Source organism: Nyctibius grandis, chromosome 7 (assembly GCF_013368605.1).
Source record: "Nyctibius grandis isolate bNycGra1 chromosome 7, bNycGra1.pri, whole genome shotgun sequence".
NCBI classification, from domain to species: Eukaryota; Metazoa; Chordata; class Aves; order Nyctibiiformes; family Nyctibiidae; genus Nyctibius; species Nyctibius grandis.
Window position 1 is genome coordinate 4,974,800 of NC_090664.1, and position 22,480 is coordinate 4,997,279.

Consider the following 22,480-nt stretch of genomic DNA (forward strand, 5'->3'; position numbering starts at 1 on the left):
ACCTGCATGTTTTCCACTGCCTTTTCTGCAGGAGTCACGTTAGCTTGGGTGCGTTAGCTAGCCTTTGTAAGGTCATGCCTTTAAATTCAGGCTCGGACAAATCTGAATCCAAGTGATGAGGATGGCATTGGAATGGTCTTGAAGAGCAAGGGGACGTGTGTGTGACTGCTGACGAAAACCTAGGTTTTTGTGGGAAATGGTGAAGGTTAGGAGAGAGAATAAATATTCTTTTCGATGAGAGAATTTTAAGCTCTGTTGGGATATGCTGATTCAGACGTAAGAGGGGATATATGGAATATATTATACGTGTATATTGTTGGTGTCCATTTACATAATTTCTTTATGCACTTGTATATTCTTTTCTCCATTTCACTTGAGGCTTCAACAAGCTCCCTCTCAGAGAATGTCTTTCAGAACTTGATTTCTCATAACTTCCTAGGAAAATGGCAGGTTTCACCTTCTTTTGACACGACGTCATAAATTTCCTTAGGCTCACTTGAAATGGTTTTGTAGTTACGCTCGTGTGTTATGGAGGGGTTCGTGGTGGGACAAGGCAGAAAGAAGGCTGAGATGGTACACAGTGATTTTTATGGAAACCAAAGGGCAGTGACGTGATACAGGCCGTGATTTGCTGCTGCGCGAGGGAATTGCTCTAGATGGAGACGTTAAAATTTTAAAAATGTATTGAAGAGAAACAAATAGAAGGCTTCACGTGTTCAGAAACGTGGACAGATGAATAGTGAAGATGCCGAGAAGTGGATTCAGATTCCTGCAGCTTGCTTGATCGGCAGCTAGTCGTAAAAACATACGGCGATAGTGTGCTTTGAAAAACCGGTGAGCAAATGCAGGCCACGGCGGAGAGCTCGGTTCAGCTGTTCCTGAAATTACATAGACACCGCAGATTTGTGCCAGTTAGATTGCTGGTGCAAGGCTTTGGTTAATATCAAAAGTAGTGCACGTACTTTGATGTTAACACTCTTTAATGTCCAAGTTTACATCTTTGTTTCTGTGATTTTTTGAAGATAAGACCCGAAAGAGGGAAGTACATAGTTCAGTGCAGCTGACAGTGGTAACCTTACTGCTCTCGAAAAGACTTTTTTTCTAGTCTTTAGAAAGGAGTTGCAACAAGCAAGCCCAATATGTATTCTGCTGCAAGAAGGCTGGGGAACGTGAGTCTTTTGGCCATGAAAAAACAGCATTTTCTAATGGGAATTTCTTCTTTACATCTAGCCAGTTTTGATGTGAAAATTCTGGTACATCTAAAAAGGCTAATTGAATTTTATAGGACAAATGTGTTAAATCTCATATCCTCTGCAAGGAGAACACGTTAATACAACAGATGGTTGTGGCATAGTTGACAACGTTGTCACAGATAACTTGTAGAAGCACATTAAGGTGTTTAGGCTACAGGTTATCATCTGCTGTTTTTCACATTTACGAGTCTTGTGCTAAGCTGGTCCAAACAATGAGATTAGCGTGAAAGTAGTATTCTTAATATGAAAGATGTGGCAGTATGATGTGAGAGATATCTGTATTATAGTTCCAAAAGACTATGGTTTCTCTATAAAGGAAAAAAATGAATTCTCCTTGGTGCCAGCAAGATGGACCTTCTGTCCTGCGCTGGGGAAGGAAGAACATGGCCACTATTTGGAAAAAAGCTTCTTCAAATATTTAGCAGTCTGTAGAGGACATTGGTAAATCAAGTCTACTGCTATTATTCTGTTTTTTTCAGGAAGCTTATTAAAAGCCATAATTTGGAACTTAAGGTAGTTTAAATGTGAAGAGGGGGAAGCAGTGTGTTTTGGGTGAGATTTCTCTGCTAATGATATAGTAGACAGGAGGGCTGGATGGGGTAGGTGTCATGAATTCAGGGCAATAACACTTTAAAGGTTGATTTGTTTTTCCTCTCATTTTTTTTCTTTTTTTTTTTTTTTCCTTCCCTGTGGGGGGAAGTGGTAAATAGTTATTAGTCAGTAGTTATGTATTTGTGGACAAGTTGTGCAAGTTGTGGACAACCGTTTTATGTAACAGAAATGGGAGGCATGCTGTGTTTTGCAGAATCAGAACATTTTAATATACAGGGTGATTTGTAGGGCAGCTTTGGGATGACTGTTCAACATACTCTGCCTTCAGATCTAAGTGCATGTTTCTGTATAGAAATCAAATGGACCTTGAATCCTTCCATCGTTACTGTGCTTATTTGCTATATAAAAATACTTTTTCTCTTACAAAATTAGTTATCGGTGTTTTACCCACTTGGTGAGTGAAGAAGACAAAGTTGTGAGAAGTAGAGTAGATTATGGAAGACCAGGGTGAGATCTGAGGAGCAGAAAGATCTTCAAGTCCAGAGTCCCCTGTGAATTCTTCCGTAACAATTTTACTTTTGCAAGAACTTGGTGGTTCAGTCCCTCATGACAGTTGCACGTGAAATGCTTGTGGAGGTTGTGTTTGCCTTTAAAACATGTTCTGGTTCTTTTTCTTTGTTTTCCAAGAGGAAGCACCCTTTCTGACGTTAGTTTTGTTTCTTTTTGCCTCACTTTTGTTCAGTGCAGCAGTGCTTTTTATCACGCACAACTTATTAACAGAAATTGAGGGGAAAGTTTTTTAGTCTTGATTCTGCCATGAAGGGAAAAAGTCTGTGGCACCCTTAGAAATAGTTAAATCCTTAGTGGTACGTTTAAGAGACATCCCTACTTTGTTTTTTAAAAATAGGCTCCTTCCAGTAAAATTTGGTAATTCTCTTTTGTTGTTGGAATACTTTCTGGATTGGAATGGATCCTTCTTTACTGGCTATAATTCTGCATTCTTTCTCAGCACACAGAAGTGATTATACTCCTGGGCAGTGTGCAGTGATTTATTTAATTTTTAAATTTTGCTTGTTTGTATATAGCCAAGTGAACTTTTCAGGTGGTTCCCTTTTCCATCCCTAACCTCCTTCCCATACAAATCATGCTTATTTAAATTTTTGGGGGGATGAAACTTAGTTTATTTTTCTATGAATTAATGTTGCCTGAAAATCTAGGTAGCAAAAAATAATAAGGAAACACTGAAATCTCCTTTTGCCAGATTGTGCGTGGGTGAAGGCACCAAAACACGATTAACAAGTTAAGAATGCTCTTTTTGAGCTGCCGTGGCTAGTGTAGTATGAAGAGAGGGTGCTGTTTTAATAAAATTGTTCTGACATTTTCTTTCTGAACATACAAGTGTTTTTCTAACTTGGCTGTCTTTGTGATCTCAGGTGTCCATTGCATAATGATAAATGGAAATATATAATATTGCTTAAGACAGTTATAAGCACTTAAGTACCTGCATGCGGTTGGATTGTTAAAAGCTTGTGGCAATATTCCAGTGTCTTAAAATCTGTTATACAGCATTAAGGTTAGAAAGACAAATGCAGAAACAGTCAAAAAAGTGAAGTCTCAAAACCAGTTTTGCTCATCCCTAGAACTCAACAGAAAACTTTAACCATTAACTTGTTTTGATGCATAAAATGATCTGGTTGGCACGCAGCTCTTCCTGCTGTGGGGTCATGTTAAGAAGCTGGAAAAAAGCTGGCGTGTCTCAGGCTTTCTTGCCTTTTCTCAAACGTAGCAGGCAAGGCTGGTGGCCCCAGCCAGAGGCAGGGAAGCCTGGCCAGCAGTGTGCAGTGGAAGTGAAGAAGGGAGGAGAGAGGCACTAGTGGTGGGGAGGAACCCACTGTCTTGGGAAGGGGACCCCAGAGGCTAATGACCTGCAGCCAGTTACCTTAATTCTCCAACTCCATGTGTCACAAGCCTTCTCTCCAAAGCTTTTAAGCGTATTCCTTCCCCAGTGAGGGGAATGGAGATCATGGTATAAAGAATTTGCTCCTTCCTTTCCTTCCAGGCTCTCCACTCTCCATCCATCTTTGCCCACTCACATGCACCCATCCTTGGACCAAGTCTGGTGCTTGCTTGTGGTTGGCAGTAGTATTTTTGATGACTGGAATGTGAAGACAGTAACTATGTGAGGTAGTATGGCAGTGTGCATCTCTGCCAGAGCTCCTGCATCCTCCTTGGTGGAGAAAACTGAGAAGAAAGTGAGCAGAGGGGGGCAAAAACCAGGTTGGTCCTTGGGAAAGTCAAGCACTTTTTAAGGCCTAAGGAGAGATTTTTTTCCCTTTTGTAAGGAGTTGTCTCCAGGCAGGGAAGACAGCCTCTGAACTTCAACATTTACTGCATCTACTTTGTAGGTAAACAGATGGTGCCAGGTTTGGGGTTCCCAGAATACCAAATTCTTGGGGGGAGAAGCAGCGTTGATAAAAGGAATATTTGATGATAACTGTGGATTAGTAGCTCTGCAGTTTTTAACTAATGTCCAGAAGATCGTTCAAAGCATCAAATCGTTTGGTATACAGGACTTGAGAGTTTTCTGGGGAGGTTTTTTTCTTTGCTTGAAAACATCCTTCACTGTAAGTCTTGCATTTGTCTTGCAGCATTCTTCTCCTGAATTATTTAGACTTCCAATGAGGAATGTGAAAAGTCTTATTTCTGTGTTCAGGTATCCAGCATGCCTATGTGGACACCTATGCACAGACATCCGTGTATCATGCAGAGCCTCATCTGCAATCAGTTGGATTTGATGGAACGTGAGGTGGAGCTGAATTTGTGAATGCATGTAACACGTGTCTGTATACATACGTTTGTGTAGAAATATGTATATGTACACATTTGCACACACAAAAAAAAAGGCATTTAAATTTTGCCCTGAGTCCTTGATGAAATCATTGTTCACAGCTGAGATTACAGCCACTGTAAATCAGGGCAGAGTAACCCATAACATATTTTTAAACAGCTGGTACTCTTCAGAGGCCAGAAGTACAGGGGTATAATGGAAACACTGACTCTTACTGCAACTGTGCAAAAGGATGCAGCAATAACTAAATTTCGCAATGCAATAGGTGATATCTGCCATCTAAACTGAAGGGCTCTGGGTTGTTGCAAACCACTTAGCAGTTGGCTAATGATTGCATTTAGCAGTTTGAACCCACCAAAGGAAAAAGGGAAGATATGTCAATTCTGTTTGTATGCAACTCTAATTAAAGCAACTTCTGTTTTGTCAAGGCCAAGGTGTCTGGGCTGTAGATGTTCCAAAGGGAGATGGTGCGCCAAAGGGTTTATAACTTCTCTTTCACTCTTGTGCCTTCTAAGCATGGCTAATCAAATTTCTATCAGTCTACAAACAGCTTTGTAAAACAGCGTTAAGGCCCGGTGTTGCTGCTGGCTTGGTGGAAAGTGGCAGCACCACAGAATATCCCCCAGTGTCTGAGTGAACCCTCAGATAGGCGTAAATGCACTATTAGATGGTTGAGAAATACATTCCACCCCCCCACCTCAAACCCTCCTAGGAATTTATTGTAGTGCCTTTGATGTAACTAATTAGCCTGCTCAAAGTCAGCAGTGACTAACAGTCTAATAACTGGCTAATGGAAGGAACTTCATAATGTTTTCAAATCAGGATCCTTTTGGGTGTCTTGCAAGAGACTGAGGAGCTTTTCCCTTCTGAGGAATGGCTGCCAATAGTCAGACCCTGATATCCATAGTCATCTTTCTCCAAGTTATATTTGTGACTCCTCGCTCTTTGAAGAGGCTAGATGTTGGAGCAATAATCCTGGAAGTATTCTGAAAGTTCAAAGCTTGAGTTTTAGCCCTGATCAGCAGACTTGGAGCAAATATTTTGGTTTGCTGGGGCTGTTGCACAGTAACTTTCAGTCTTTGCTGAATTTTGTGAGGTGGAACACTTTAAAAGGGGAAATGAAAAAGTAAGATTGTTTTTGCAAGAGATTTTTCTCGTGCGAGTTTCCCAATCCTCAAGTAGCAAAATCAAAATTTGCTGTACTAAGAAAGGGAGATGTTTTTTGCTTGCCTTCTGCTTCTGCAAATTTAACAGGAGAAATCACATACTACATGTTAATTTTGCCAATTAAGTCTACCTTCAAATGTTTTCTACTTCTGCATTAAAGCTTTCTTTTTTCTTGTCCACTGGAACTACAAAGCAGTTTTTCTGTTGAGTCCCTTTCTCATCACGCTAGTGATAACAGCATTTCTACATGCTAACAAACATCTCCAATACATTTTCTAGGCACAGACCATTCGTACCCCACGGCCAGACCATTTCTGATGCTGGATGTGAATCCCTCTTGCTCTACTTGCATGAGTAGTTTCACTGAATCCCTGGGATTACAGTGTGAGTAAAGCAAGCAGGATTTGGGCCTTGTAGGCCCCATGAAAGTAAACTTAAAAGCTCCCCACCTGCTCGGTACCTGGGTGCAGGGTTTAGTGTTTCTCCCACGGCAGCCAATGTCGTCACTAACACCTAAACCAGAGTGCTGGGGGCTGCGCGCGTGAGCGGTGTTAAGTATCGCTGCCATAACCCACTGTCTGCCATGGGAGAAACACGTAGCCCTGAACTTGGGAGGGAGAAAATGGTTTTCAGCTGGTTTGATTTAAATTGTTTGTTTTTGTTGTTTTTAAAGCCTGTGTGGAAATAGGCTGGGAGAGGGCTTGTTCTGAAGTGAGGCTCCCACTTCTTCGGAGTCTGACCCTGCGAGTTGCTGAGAATTAGTGCCTCCGTTAGCTTCCCCGAGACTTGCAGCCCTGTGGGCTGGGGCTGGGCATTGCAGGGGCTCAGGCTCCACATACCGGCTGGTTGGCCCTTCAGCTGGGCAGCTCCAGGCAAACTTGACCAACAGGATACCGTGGGAACCTGGTGCACAGCAAGCGACTTCCAAGGCTTGATCCAATGTCATCGAAGTCAGTGGGATGCCTCAAGTGTCAGGTCAGTAACTTCAGGCATATACCGAAATGTTACTCCCTTTTTTCCCCATGTCCTCCTGCATGATCAGCAAGATGTAGGATCAGGTGCAAGGCATCCCAGCCCTGCCTCCTGCCCTTCTTCTCCAGCCTTCTGAGGGTGAGAGTCCCGGGACTGACAAGGAGGGGTTTCCACAGCACCCTGTGCCTTTGTTGTAGGTAGCTATGTCTGCAGCTACCTCTTGCGCTCCCAAAGTAAGATTTTTTTTTTTAGCTTAAATGAGATCTTTAGCATCTCCCTATAGGTCTGATGCTGGGGTTTATAGATGCAGACTCCCAGTTAAATCCAGTAGGTGTTTGTTTGTAGGAAACTTTAAAGGTGGTTTTATTTTACATAATGTAATATATGTCGTGTTTAACTTCAGCCACTTGGTTTTATTTGGGAGCAGTCAGAGAGGCATCAAGCAGTGTAAACTTTCTGTTTTGAAAGTTGTAGGAACCTTACTGATGCACTGTGTTGTGGCTTCCTCTGTACTTTCAAACAAAGGACTGAATTGAGTTGTGCCGTAGATGCAGCAAAAATGAACGTACGTATCGTTTGTGGAAAATAATGGGGCAATGGAATATTATGTAGGTATTGTTGGGACTGGGTCCTCTTTCTGCCTTGTTGTTAAATCCATTTTCTTCCAGTGAAAGTTAAGGCTGACAAAAAAGAAGAATATAACAGGTTTCTCAAAACAAACAAAAAACAGAGAAAAGAGCTGTGTATTCGTATTCCAAAGGTCACAAATCAGTTCCTGGAAAATACTATACATATGGTAATGGGAAAATAACTAAGCTGAAAATCCATTACAAACGGGAATATACATCTATACATTTTCAGTGGTGAGCCCAGATAATGTATGCTATTTATAAGCACAAAAGTCTTGTATAAGGTATGCTTAAGCATTGCAAATAAAGTGAGTACCATACTTGTTATCTAACAGATTTTGTAGCCTCTCGTATGGTTGGAGTCTATTTTTAAAACCAATTCTGAGCATTGTGCTTCATATCTATGTTAGTGTTTCCACAGTGTGTACTTCGTGCGCAGTTACTCCAAATGCAGGAAAATAACAAACTCGGGACCAAAAGTGCCCAATTTAAACTGCTGTACCCACCCAAAACAAACCTTTGGTTACAACACACGCTGTTTTTTAAAGGCAGGCACAATCCTACAGATGTGTTTCCTCCTGCTCTGCTCTTAAGGTGGCCAGAGCGTAGTGATCAGTGTGCGTATGCAAGAAGGTACAGATACACATGTCCTAATGAGCCTGGCAATTGCTCTATTGCATCATTTCAAGGAAGAAAATATAAAGTCTCAAAAACTTAGACCCTCTTAAACGTGAGGGAAATTGCTTTCTAACTTAAGTATCTATTCTATTAAGAATCTAAGTAGTAAATCTTTTTTACATTCCTCCCTTCCCCCCCTTTCTCCTGGCTCACAGCAACCTAAAATGCTACTTTTCTGGGAAAGACTGATATTCTGACTTCAGTTTTGTAATTTAATGATGGAGAGTTTCCTTAGTAAACCAAATTTAGAGTACTAGAATGCTTATCTTATATCCAGACCTTGAACATAAAAGGCATTTTATACCAGCAATTGTTCATTTAATGAGCAATTGCAGAGTGCAGGACGGTTAAGGGATTGAGCTATATGCACCATTATTGCAAGAAGTATTCCGAAATACCAGAAATAGGACGTAAGCTCTGATCAGGGGGACTGTGAGCACAATTACCTTCTTTTCAAATCCTTCTGTGACACTGCGGGAGGAAAAAGGACTTTGAAACTTGAAAGGAAAGAGCTTGCTTTCAACCTCAAAAGCTAGGAGGAAAGGGCTCTGAAATTTGCTCAGTATTCCCAATTCACCATTAGCCTGTTTCTTCCTTTAGCCTCAAGGCATTCTCCGCTTTTTGAAAAGATGTTAAGAAATTCAGTCACAATAGAGAGCCTAGTTTTGAACATGTTTCACTCGGTCCATTGAGGTCTGGTCTTCAGCCTTTGTGTGGGGTGAATTGAGCTGAGCAGCAAGCTGGTTGGGGAGAGGTGAATGAGCAGTCTCTGTGCAGTCACAAATTCTGGCAAAGAAAAGATTACCCTTTCCTTTATTTTACAATATGCGTTCCTGTACAATCCTGCTAGTGGCAATATGCAGAGCCGAGCTTGTGCTTAGGTCAATATGGAGCACTTGGTTTATAGCAACTCTTGTTAAGTTTGTCTTGTAATTGAAGCTGCTGTTGACCTTGCTTGGAGACCATTTGTAAAACCGTTTATTTAGCATAAACTGAAATAATAAACCCTCCTTCTCTTAGGCCGATTGTGATAGGGTGACATTAGTTTGATTTAATGATTAGCCGCCTGACCCCTCAGCTAGAGAGAGCCGCTTGAATAGGGAGAGTTCACTAGGAAGCACTCAGTAAGAATACTAATGAGCTTGTTAAATTTAGCATGGCACCAACCACTTTTAATTCCTCTAATGGGAGAAGCACTGCCTCTGAGAGAGAGGGAGGGAGACGAGGAGAAGGGGGGGGAAAGGGAGAGAGGAAAAGAGAGGGAGGAATGCCCATGTCCCAGTAGCCAGAGAATTTTGGTCAAGAGAAGAGCTTGGAGGGAGCATCAGCCAGGGTCTCTTGGACTGAGTTGTAAGTACCTTGTCTCTTCTCTTACCCAGCCAAAGTGCGCCGGCAGATCGCTAGTGAGACAGTGGTGCTCTCCGCAAGTTGCATGTAGAAATGTGTCGATAATACATAAACTGGGCTGGTGTTGCCTTGTTTAAGAAGAGGTCTCTCTGAGGTGTGTTGAGACTGATTTTTAGCATGGTGTATCAATAGGTTTCAACTTTTTTTTAGTTGCTGACTTGAAGAGGTTTAAAGTAAAAAAGCTACTTTGTCTTGGTCTACAATAAAAAAAAAAGCAAAAATTCATCAGGGAAATAAGTTTTTTGCATTAGATTTTGGTTTGTCCTGATTTTTAATTTTTTGGATAAATTAGCTGAGCAATTAAAAGTATGTTTATTCAGGCTTGCTGTCCAGTGTGAGCTCTTTGAAAAAGCTTGTTGATTAAATGAGGTGCTCTTTGGTGCTCAGCACTTCTAATAAAAACTGCTTCTGATCAGAATAGCAAGACTAAATGGGGTATTTCTCAGTGGATGGCGGAACCTTGGGTTAATGTGATCTTTCCAGGCTGGGCACTTGTAACACGTGTCTCTGGCTACTGCCTTGTTAAGACAGAGTAGGGTATACATGAAGAAAGAGAAGCTTATGCAGATTGCTCATGGGGCCTGATCAGTTTTTTCTTTTCTTATTTAACCACGCTCTCTTACACCCGCAAAAGGTGGGATGAACTATGCTGGAGTGAGCAGGGTCCCGCTAGCAGGAGGCAGCTGGAGATGAGAAAGGATCAGTCCCTTTAACTTTGGCATTCGTCTCTCTGCAAGGTTCTAGTAAATCGGATGTTTCTTTTGACCCTAAATCCAGCCGTTTCTAAAACGTGAGCTGAGCAGTAACAGTTGTCGTGTATTTGGCTGTAAACCCCTTTGGCAGATGCTGCCGAAGAAGCGGGCTGTTTGCTTACGTTTTTGCTATAGAGTCCCACTTGTTGCCATGGTGGACAGTATGTTTCTGTCAATAATTTGGCCTGGCGCAGCTTGCCTGCGCTTACTCTTAAAACTTTATTGAAGGATTCAGCTGAAACAGAACAAGATTAGACAGCCTTTGCCGTTCGGCGCAGCGGAGTGGCTCGCCTGCTGTTGGGAGAGTCAGCAGCGTTGCTGCAAGAGGAGTCTCCCGCTCGGCGCCGGGAGCTCCTGCAAAACCGCTCGCCTGTTGGTCTCCTGGAGCGTGGGTGCTGTCAAGTTTCTCATCTGCCCCCCTATCAAAAGCAGCTTGGTGGCGTGGGGCGTGAAGGAAACGTTTAGCGAGAGGTTCAGCTGTTGAATATGCCTTATTATTGCAAAAATGCTGTCATGTTTACTTTTTTTTTTTTAAAAAAAAAGACTTCAGGGGGGATTTTTACATGGCAGCAGACAGAAATGTTTGACTTCTAAAAGCACACGGCAGTGATTTCATAATGGGGAGAGAGATGGTTTGCAGAAGGAAAAATACTGCTCTTTTTTTTTTTGTTTCTTTCCTTTTTTCCTTGAGGAACCAAAAAAAGAAGAAAGCTTATTAAAACAAACCACATTTTTTCTTTTAGTTTCAAAGTTACTGAAAGCAGGTTTTAAATTTCATTCAGCAATTTGGAAAATCAGCTTGTTCCATAGCAGTCACTAGTACCTTGATTCATGACATATGCATGTTTTGAGAAGGAAAGTATAAAAGCGGAGCCTGCAGACAGACGTCAGCTTCTTGTTGTATCCCAGGATGGCAGTTTTAACAAATATTATCTTTATATGGAAGGGTAAAAGAACTGAAATCCTATCTGGTCCCCGGATTGATTATACAGCCCCACAAATCACTCCAGCTTGCCTCTTTCCGTACTGTGGTAGCACAGGTTAGCTTGCTCTGCTTAAGGGTCTGTCAGGATTTCAAATAGAGTGTAATCCCCTATATTTACAAGAGTTTACATCTCATCAGTGAAAGTTCACTCTAGGTTGAAATTTAACATAAAAGACTCTGTCTAGAGAGAAACATGATGGAAAATATGACTTTGGGGTGATTTATTTTTTTAGTTATACAAGCAGCTTTCTAAAAACCTCATATAAGTTTTAAAGTTTTAGACTCCTTTTTGCCGTTCTCTAACTAAAACCAGCTTTGGTGTAAAAAGTTGAAACCTTAAACCCTGCTAATCCAGAGCAGGGACCAGTGCCTGTGCATATTAATAAAACGTAGAAAAGGGCAAAGGGTTTAAACTCTGCAGTGTTGTTGTCCGTTTCCATTAACTCTTTCTCCTCAGACCCAATCCTGGAAATGCTCTGTATGGAGAATTACTGCTGGCTGTAAAAAATTCAGTCCCTGGAAGATGCTGATAAGTCAATGTCACGGTTTAAAGTGCCAAACCAGGACAGTCAACAAACCCTGGTTGCTGTAATACTTAGAGATAGTATTAAGCACTCAATAATTAAGCACTCAATAGGCTACACTGCTGGGTTTTCTGGTCCCTACTTGGGAGGAGAAGGGGCAGGGAGAAGCCTAGTGAGCACTGCATTCAAAGCAATGGTGTAGCTAGTTTATGAATATATTAGCCAAAATTCCGGGCCAAGTATCTATATGTACAGAGCCTGTTTCTAATGTAATTCATATGAAGGCAAATAGGTTGAGTTATGCTGGTGTTAGGCTTGGTGAAAGTAGTCTCCTGGTGAATTGCTCACTGGTGCTTTCACTGTGTGAACGAGTACACCAGGGCAAGGTACAAGTGAAAATTTAGCCCTGACCTCACATCTCTGACAACTGAAGTGCACTCTTGGCACTGTTTTCAGTGATCCTTCCTTGCATGTGGGTTGTAGAGTCTGTGTTCCTTAGTTTTATTTCCTAGGGGTGTTTTAATTTCCTTTCTAGTTACCTTTCCTGTGCCCAGTGTTTAATAATATGAGGTTCCTCATGCAGTTATAGAACCACTGAGCAACTTTTGAAGCTAAGCATATTTATCAGTGCTTCTTCAAGATGTATTGGTGTATGCCTGTATGTGCAGGGTGGTTGATTGAACAAGGCTGTACCTGGAGCGTGGGTATGGGCCAGGATTACAGCCAGCAACTGTGCTTGTTTAGAGAAAAGTCTTTGTATTTTAAAGCAATATTGCAACTCTAGGGGAGCATTTTTCAGTAGAGACTTGTGTAGCTAACAAAATCCCTCCACATGGCACGTGTGAAATGTACTTGGGAACGCGTATCTGTCTTTTGAAGAACAGAACCACTTGGTCTGGTTTTCGAAGGGTACACGTGGTCCGTGGAGGTTAAAATTCAGATGGGAGCAGAGGGTTGGTTCGACTGCTGGTGCTGGGGCTGCCTGCAAGGGGGGCTGATGGAGCCATCATCAGGAGGCCCTCTTGCCCTCACAAGTGGTAACACAGGCCTAGAGATATACTCCAGACTAGGACTTGGGTTTGATCCTCCAAATTTTTTCTTTTTCCCCTTGGTCATTATGAATTTGTGGCTTTGTATGTGTGGATATGGGGGGAAAAAGGGGGAGCACTCTCCACTTCCCTCCATTTGCGTCCTTGTGGTGACACTGTTAGAGTGGGTGGCCTCCCTTGTGCCTGCCTGGTGCTGCTGTGCTGTATCTTGAGCAATTTTACCCATTCTAGTGCTGGCCACCTTACTTCTGATTGCTAATGACCTTCCTGCAAGGCTCCAGTCTCTCACAGAAGCAAAGCTCCTGGACCTGGAGCCGGGCTGCAGAGCAGCGGTGGGTGGCTAGGTGTGATTTAGGCCCAGCCAGCGGGGTTCATCTTCTCTTCTTTGTGACAAATTGTTTTTTTGCCTCCCTGTCACGCAGCCCAAACTCCCAGTCTCCTTGTCCCAGAGACAAGAAAACAGCAAGCCTGTGTTTGTCCTCACAGGATTGATAGCCCCACTGGCAGGAGCGTCGGCGCATGGGTGACGATGATCTACCGCTCAGCAGCTGCCTGCTCAGAATGGGTGGGCTTCCCCGGGCCATCTCTCATAGCCACACGTGCACCTACTGGCACAAACTTACACCGTGAGGAGGGGATAGTGAGGAGGAGGATGTGGGGGAGGGAGAACTTTTCTTTATTGTGTTTACTATAAATGGGCTAAAAGTGTGTGTCTCTCTTTCTCCTTCCCTTCTCTCTTTCTTCTCCCTCGTTTTTTTTTTTTGCAGAGGATGAAAGTCCTGGGCAGACCTATCACAGAGAGAGAAGGAACGCGATCACAATGCAGCCGCAGGGTGGGCAAGGCCTCGGCAAGATCAGTGAAGAGCCTTCCACGTCGAGCGAGGAAAGGGCCTCATTAATCAAGAAGGAGATCCATGGATCTATATCGCACCTTCCCGAACCTTCCGTACCTTACCGCGGGACGCTCTTTACCATGGACCCCCGAAACGGTTACATGGACCCTCATTACCGTGAGTATCGATTGCTGGTTCGTTTGGGGATGCAAAGTTGGAAGGCTGTCAAGGCTGTCACATTTAATGCAATTTTATTTGTCGCCTTGCATCGTCCCCAGGGAGAACTGCTTTGTCTGGGGGAGGGGGGTTGAGGTAATACAATATTTTTTTCTGAAGTTAAAAGCCAGGAGGCAGTTGCATTTGCAGCTCGAAATTATCACAGGCCTCTGCAAAGCAACTTCCACAGGACATCTCATCTGTTGCTAATCCTCCTCAGCCATCCAGGGTTGCATTTGCTCCACCTCCTTAATACATGAAGAAAAAAAGCCTCATTAAAGAAAGCACAGAAGGAAAATGAAACAGGCCTTAAAATCCCTCTTTTAAAATAATAAAGTACAGTATTAAGAGGAGGAAGGACAGTGCCTTGTACAATGAGAATTTGAGGCAGGGTGGACTGCAAGGTTTATTGCTGTGTTTTGGGGGGGTTTTGTTTTGTTTTGGAGGTTTTTTAGGGATTCACGTGTGTGTTTGAGTATGCGGGCTGATGGAGTGGTTTTGCAATTTTCATCCCCAGCTACAGTTCCCTGAAGTTCTAGGCGGGGGGAAAAAAGGCAAACGGTTTCGACTTCTGAATTCCTGCTCAGGCATTAATAAAAAAGTAAGAAATTAACTGACACTTGAACACAGATGTGGAATGGATTTCTCCACAGGCAAAATATGAGGGAGTTGAGCAATTTTTTTTTTCATCTGCTTCTAGTTTACAAAAAAGAAAGAGAAAAAAAATCATGTAGTTGTGTAGTAATGAAGTACATCTTGAGGTGTCAAGGCTTGTGCCTTTTGATTATAGATTTATCACCCAGTCAGGATACAGATTTGCCATTTAGCCTTTCAGTCTCCGGTTACAGATGACAGGTTTAAGACCCACAAAGAGGGGCCAGTCTGCGTTGGGGTTTTCTTTTTTTCCACATCATTCGGAAATTTTAGTGTTTTAAGGCAAAGGTCATTAGCCAGATGACTGATTAGTGAGGACAGCTGATTAGTGCATGGTTTTTTGCTAAAGAAAGTGCCAGGGATAAAAGCTAATTTTATCCCTTCATTAGTTGGGCTAGCAGCAAAGAGTGAATGTTCGCTCATCAGGGTGCAGATCAAAGTATGTCTCGCTCAACCTTAAGTCTCACCAACCTCCTTTCTAAAAAATTGTTAATAAGGATGGAGGTATTATCAGAAAACGAGCACTTGTTGTCTTTATAGTTTAGCTCAGTATTTAGGGGAAAAGTTTGCAGTTAAGCTTTTGAGCTTTCGTCCAGGGTAGGCAGTCGGTTTCTGTGCACCCTCCTCCTCTCTCGCACAGCCCTACTCGAACCCTCTGGGGGAGTTACTCATCTTTCTGCTGAGGAGGTTGTGCTGCAGCACACCAGCAGCAGACTTGTCTGCCAGAGGCGTGAATGTGCAGAGCACACCACTGCTCACGAGCAGCAGTGCGTAGAAATACTAGCTTGCAGGTTGGAGATGCCATGCGTGGCTTACAGTTTGTTAATGCAGCCCCCAAATCTCACTTTAAAAAAATAAAATCTTATCGGGGAAGCAAAATAGCTTCTCTAGTTGTAGGCAGTACAGCTGGGGAGAGGTGAAATGTGTGACAAAAACAACCTTCCAAACAAACAACAAACCTTGTGCTGAATTTGGTGGTGATGATTGCCATTTTGACCATCTGACCAGCTGCCAGCTCACTCCTTAAATCTAGTTCAAAATGTTATTGATACTATTGAACATTCAGACTGAAGAAAAAAGGGCCGGCCGGTGAGAATGAGTCTGAGTGCTTTGCATTTAGTTTATTTAGTTTTACTTTATTGAATTTGCCTTTTGATGAGAGTTCTCAAGATTTAATGAAGCTGCTATGTCTGTATTGTGACCAATAACACTAGCTAGTTAGGATGTATGGGCCACTAGAAAAACATTGATGTCAGAAGTTGAGAGAACAGCAGAAGTTATCCGGCATGTAACAGCAGAGAAACAGGAGATGAGTTAATTTTAAATGAGCAAAATGATAAAGCAGAAGTCTAAGTCAGAAAACATCACCTGGGCAGACCTGCTTCACTGCTGCTGTAGCGAGGCGTACATTTGTACTCACCGATTTATAAAATTAATGTCATGTAAAGAGCCATCATGCTTTTATTTACCTTTAGCAGATGTGATACACGAGGACAACTAAAGAGACAAATGTCTCGTTGGATTTATAGGAAAGCACAGGCTTAGTGAAATTTTCATAGTAGCTGTATCATTTCTATACATAAGACATGCTTTCATCGGGGTGGTGACTGTAGTCAGGATGACACTTACAGTGGTCCATATGAAGAAAGCTGTAGAACATACTCCAGTCCCGCTGCAGCAACAGGTGAAGAACCAGCAAGGCTATCATTTCCATCCTTAGTTTCTTGCCAGTTTTGCTGGGCATATGGCTAGAAAATACTGTTATAATTCAACATAGGTATGTAAACACTCACAGTAATTCCTTAGTTTCCCTGTGGTTGGAAAATACAGACTTTTCAAGATGCCTAATTTGTGCTTCTATTTATACCCACTTTGTATTTAAAAGTGTGGGCAGGCTTCCTGTAACACAGGAAAGGGAAAATAATTTTTTTTGAAGGAGGACATCTGTATGTTTTTATGGCAAGAAAAGAAAAAAGAGCATTTAAGTCAGTTGTGTGTGGAACGCATCTCCTCTCCAGGAGCTTCAGTTATTAGAAACAACTTGAATGCTTTGCATTTTTACATGTAAATGTGTATGTCTCTGTGTATGTGCGTGGCAGGATTTTTTGTTATAATTTTTTTTCCTAATTAAAATGACTGATGTTGTAAATGTTGGAAATAATAGTTACCATATACATGGAATAAATACCTCATTGAGGGGGAGTTTGCTCTCCTGCAGAGTGTGGGTGGGGATAATGGTTGGGTTTCAAGTGGACCAGCTTTTCAAACAGCTGGGATGAAACACGCTATGGAGCTGGTGGCCCTTCTGCACTGCCAGAGAGCCCCTCAACCATTTAGCATCTGAGAATGTGCTCAGCCCACAGCCCTCTGTCCTCCGAGAGATAAAAGGGAAAACATACAGGCCTAAACCAGAAATTTTTGGTTTCTGTCTTTTTGTTACAGATTTCTTAAGCACTGTTTAAACACTGCTCACAAAGTGTGGGGGTCTTGTTTTTGGTTTTTTTTTTAACTTTTAAAAAAACTTTTTGCGTTTTAAAAGCTTTAAAGCAGATAACAAAAATGCTGGAGTTTCCTTTCATGTGTTGCACCTTTTCTTATCGAGGAGAGCAGGGTTACTGAGCTTAATCACAGTGTTTCTTAAATGGATTTAAACCCCTATGTTTCTCAAACACTGACTGCAGTGGTAGTTGGAGCCCCTTGTTAATGTAAATTCTGTCTCTAGAGGTGGGGCTGAGGCAGGGGAGGTGGGGATAGCAACTTCCCTTTGTTATTCTCTTCCCCAATTTTAATTCCCACGCAGATTTATGGCAGTGCTAAGAGTGCCTGTCTCACAAGTCATTCCTCATGGAAAAAATGAATCATTCCTGATGTAAACACTTTGATTTAAAACATACTGCTGGTATTCTTCCCTGGGTTTCACAGCTCGTCTGAAAGAATTGTTAGCTCCTAATTAGTAAAGCCTGAAGAATTATCTTAAGTAAAAAGCAGTGACAGTTCAGTTGGCTCTGATCTAAAAATTCGTATATACAGGAATGGCCCTGGCAGGATTCTTTCTGGTACATCCCTTCATCTCAAAGAGGTTGTACTGAATGTAGCTGAAAGTAGGAACTCACTTTTTTTTTCTTTTTCCTTACTGGGGATTTATTCTGCTCATTTTGAAGCTTCTCTATCTGTCTGGGGAAGTGGGAACTGCTTATTGCACATTTCATAGGATTAACCCTCCAAAGGTATTGATTGCCCTCAGTTCCCACCGCCCGTGCCTGGACTTGTGCTTTGTAAGGATCGGGCCCCTCATAACTGCCCAGGTTAGATTACCCAGTGTTAGTGTCATCTCAAAATCAATTTGCAACGTGAACAAAAAACCACAGCAAAGAAAATACAGTGCTGATTCGCTAGGTGCACTTGTTAATTTACTGCGTTTTAATTTCTATTGACAAGAATTCCCCTTCCTTCATCTCCCCATAGGAAAGGAAAAAGGAGAAGGAAAAAAAAAAAGGAAATTAGATTCTGTCTCTGCAAATGCAAACTGGTAACTGGAAACACTGTCTTAAGATGCAATAATTAGAAAGCAATGACTTTTCATGGCAATGTGGCTTGAACAACGATGGCCACCTATGTGCGGTGCATTGGATGGTGACAGCAGTCCAGGTTGCCACCAGCAGATGAGCTCATGGCAGGGGTATCTCCATTTGCTTTGTAGAGGGGGGAGCTGGTGGCCTTCCTTGTCTTCTCCCTGGCACATTTTGCGACTCTGGAGGGACAACCGAGATACTGTTGGATAGTCCCAAAGTGGGCACTTAGCTCACCTCTAGCTTCCCAGCGTCACCAGGTGGCAGGAGCCCAGGACAGCTTTTTATAGAGACTTTTCCCTCAGCCTTGTTGGAGAGCAGTAGGAGAGTGTCAGTGAGGAATCCTTGTAGAGATTTAGAGCTGGTCTTTAAAGACATTTAGGGGCTTTTCAATTTCAAAGTGAGTTTGGCCTCTTAAATACCTCTGAAAATCTGGGTCCTACTTCTTCAGCGCTTTCTGCAGCATTTTGCAGGGGAGGGGCTTAAGCACTCTAGTAACAAAACTCTCCACTGGCAGTGATTTATGGGGTGGTTTCCAAATGTTGTCAAGGAGGAGTAGTTGGAAAAAGTAAAATCGAAAGCTTTTAATAAAACTCACAGGAAAAAAAGCCTGTAGTACAAAAGTGAATGTCAGATTACTGGTGTCAGCTGAGCAACTGAAGTGTTCGTCTTGAAGAAAATTAGCATGTTTGGAAAAATGTTTTGGGGATAAAAATCTAAAATGTAATAGTATCTTAAAATAGCCTCCAACCAAAAAAATCCATTACTGCACTCAAAATTAAACTTGGGGTAAGAGGCAGCTTCAGTTTGAAATTTTGGAAGGTGCTGCAGACCTCTTAAGTTTAACAGCAGCTTATAAATGGAAATATCTTCTCCCAGGATGCCTCCCAAACCTCCCTGGTCATGTTTGGGAAGTTCAGCTCACTACAAATATTTCCTGTCCATTTCTCTGGAGTCCTGTGGCATAAGTGGGGTCTCTTGAGAGCCCTGGAGTTGCTGCCCCTGCGTAGTCCTCTCATTTGGAAGTAACAATTGCACCCATAGATTTACAGCCCCAAGTGGCACATAGAGATGTCCTTCTACTGGATTTTCTCTCTCCTCAGCATAAGACAGACTGCAGAACTGCCAATATCCCAAAGGCCTTGAAATGTAATGTGGTTGAGAAACTGAAAGGTGATCTTTTAGGGTTTTTTGCTTTGTTTTTTTTTGTGTTTTTTTTTTTTTTAAGGTTAGGTGAATACATATCTTCAAATATTGACGTTTTTCTTGTCATTACCAGTAGTATTAATTTCTGCTGCAAACTACAGGCAATGATATGGAAAGAGGTGATCCTGTTTGTGTGTGGAGGGTAGAATAGGATCTTTGAGATCTGTTACGGCCCTGTAATTCTGTTGGACTTCGAAATTTTAAAAATGTCCTGAGGATCACATTTTTTAAAAAAAAATTATCCCTCTATGGTACCTAAGAGAATTTACCTGCCAGGCAGTACCAGGTATGGAGCCTTCTGAGAAGCAGATGGTTTCTGGTAATCTTTTTTTTTTTTGACAGAGGACAAACGCAAAAACACCTCTTTCACAGATTTGATTTGGTTTGTCAGCTGAAGCTTTTTTAGATGCTTTACAGTGTGTATTTGTTATATGCTGCCTTCGTGGAAGGAGACAGAATACTTTGCTCAGAGCCATGGAATCATAGTTAAGAACTCTGGAAAAAAAAAGCCAAGAAATAATGTAATCCATGTCTTCAGCCTCAAGGCAGATCAGCTGTCCCTCAATCAGGAGAGAAAGAAAAGCTTCTTCAAAGTTTCTGTATTCCTTGAGAAGTGGACATTTCTGTCTGTAAGAGCCTTGTGACAAGATTGTAGTGGGTTTGGACTGATCTTGTGTCCCTACATGGTAACTTCTATAGCATCAGCACCTGGAAGGGGGTGGGGGCGAGGGATTAGAAGCCATAAAAATCTGAGTTGAAAAGTTTTAATAAAGTTTCCTCTCCCCTCCTAGAGATCTGCTAGCATGCAGGAGATGTGGTACTTCTCATTGCTGTGTTCTCTGGAAAAAAAATGAAAACCAACCACCAAACTCCCCCCACCCCCCCAAAAAAATCCCCAAACCAAAGCCCACTGCATGATGCATAGCTGTTGTGCTCATTGCTGCCATTTCAACAGGCAGGATCACTAGTTTTCTCTTTTTATTAGTTATCAGAGTGATCTTTGTGCTGTTGTTGAGGCTGTGGAGTGCAAGGGGTTAGCCAAGTATGACGAGTATGTGGAGAACTAGTGGCCAAAGGAAGATAAGCATAGTTTGTTGCAAATTTTGAAGCATCCCATAATGCCCGAAGTTGCTGTCTGTCAGTCAGCTTTTTATGAGTGCTTGGCCAAGAAATGCTCGCAGGGCAAAGGGGACACGGTTTGAAAAGCAGCCTCTTTGACTTAGAGCTTCAAAAAAGGTTAGCCAGAACTCAGCCTAATGTGGCTTTTGGTGTCAGATGTGTTACCTGTATCTGCAAGGAACTTTGTGGCTGTGACAACTCGAGTCTTTGTGGCAAAGCATGGGAAACGTGTGAACCAGGTGCTGGTTCAGTGGTTGTGATTTTCACCAAGAAATGAAGCACATTTTCCTGAGCTGGTGAGTACAAGCCATGTGCTTAACCACTGTGCAGTGCTATACACTGCCAGGGGGATGGTTCTCTTGGGATTGGTGGCCTTCCATCTGGTTAACGTGATAGAGGGAATTCAGTTGCCTAAGTGCCATTTTCATGCCTTCACAGCTGGTCTGTGTCTGCCACTGGTCTGTGTCTGCCACCATGGAAAGACTGGTCTTCAGTACATCCTATGTCATATCTGTTAACTCTGTATGAATGTCTTGGATACCTTAGGGGTCTAAGATGGCACTATGTGTCTGTGTTTAGGCAGCTGAATCCTTGTCAGTGTTGTAACTGGGCATTTAAATCGGTGTGTCCAAATGTAGAAAATAAACATTTAAATTCGGTTCTTTTTTATCCCCATCTCTGCTGCCATCATCCAGCTCTTGTGAAGAAATCTGTGGCAATAATTAGATTGCAGAGTAGCTAATGTCTGCAGGGTGCTCCTCTTTCATGGTTCCCTGGTGTTAGTTTTGTTGCATCCTGGGTGCTTGTCACTGAGATCTGGATGTGCACTCTCCTTTCTTGGGGCTGGGGGGAAGCCCAAGTGTGTGGGCACTGAAAGAGGGTGTTGCGTCCCAGAGGACACCTCAGGCTGGGCAGTGGGGGTAATGGCAGCGTGGGGACACCATGGACCTGCTCTCCCCACGGCATGGACTTGTCAAGGGAGGTTTTGAAAGACAGTGTGGTTCCTGCTGAGAAGGTACAGTTTCGAGATCGTCCCATGGAAGTCTCTTGGCACCAGCTTTGGCCTCCTGTTGGAGTCCAGGGTTGAAGAGGCCTTTACTTTTAAAACAGTTTAAATGCTTTGGTTGCTGAACCATTTCCAGGATCACTAGCGGATACAGCTTTATTCCTATTGATGGAGCTCAGTACTTAGGAGGAGAGCCTCTTAGCCATAGCCTCTGCTTCCTTTTATTCACACCTAGCAACCCAATTAGCTTCCTCTTAGCCTGGCTCTTGGCTAGTTTACACAGTACTCTCTAACCTCTTATTAAAACACTTCTCAAATTACTTGCAACTGGGGCTCTTGAGCTTGCTCAGTGGGTCACATCTGAGTTTGGAGATCATGTCAGGAGCGCTTCCCCCTGCAGTCAGAGTTATACTGGCTACCTTTTTTCGTTTGTGATCATATAACACAGCCAAGGCAGCAACCACCAGTGTGGGGAACCAGTGCTGTATTAAGTATCAGTGTATTGGTAGCTGTGTTTTAAAGAGTGCAGCTGCTGTATTGCCATGTGGTCATTGGCATGGGTGGTGGTGGTCAGTACACGGCAGCAGGAAAGGCAGTATTTGCATGGGGGTGTTTGTACGTACAGGTTTGTACATCATCTTTGTACTTCCTTTTACAAATAAAAGTAATCACTTAAAAAAAAAAAAAGAATGTTTTGTATTGTCTTTCAGAATTTGTCTTGCTGAGTTTTTGGAGTTCAGCACAGATAGCTCCCCAGAAAACAGAATTGCTTTCTGATCTAAACTATGCTTGTTTCCTGCTTCACACTGAATAAGGTAGCGGAGAGGGTCACCCATTGTTCATTCTGGTTTCCCTTTCCCATTTCAGTGCTGCCCCGAGCCATCATTTTTCCCAAGCAGCTGAACGGCACTGATCCAGAACCCAATGAATTCAGGGAATCAACAGCTGCTGCCTTCAGTGAACTTCGTAATAATCCCTAGTTGCCTTATATTCTAGCCTTTTGTTTTACCTGCTCCTCATGCTAGTTGTAATTTAAAATCATAATTCCCAAGGATCTGTGT

General features: G+C 42.5%; 1 protein-coding gene across 2 annotated transcripts in view; it reads left to right on the forward strand.

Moving 5' to 3' along the window:
* The window catches only part of GLI3 (GLI family zinc finger 3), a 197,175-nt gene that overhangs the window by 40,622 nt on the left and 134,073 nt on the right, over positions 1-22,480 (forward strand). For both annotated transcript variants that reach the window (XM_068404739.1, XM_068404741.1), the window contains exon 2: positions 13,584-13,826. In XM_068404739.1, coding sequence (XP_068260840.1) covers positions 13,584-13,826 — 243 coding nt within the window. The remainder of the gene's footprint in view (positions 1-13,583; positions 13,827-22,480) is intronic.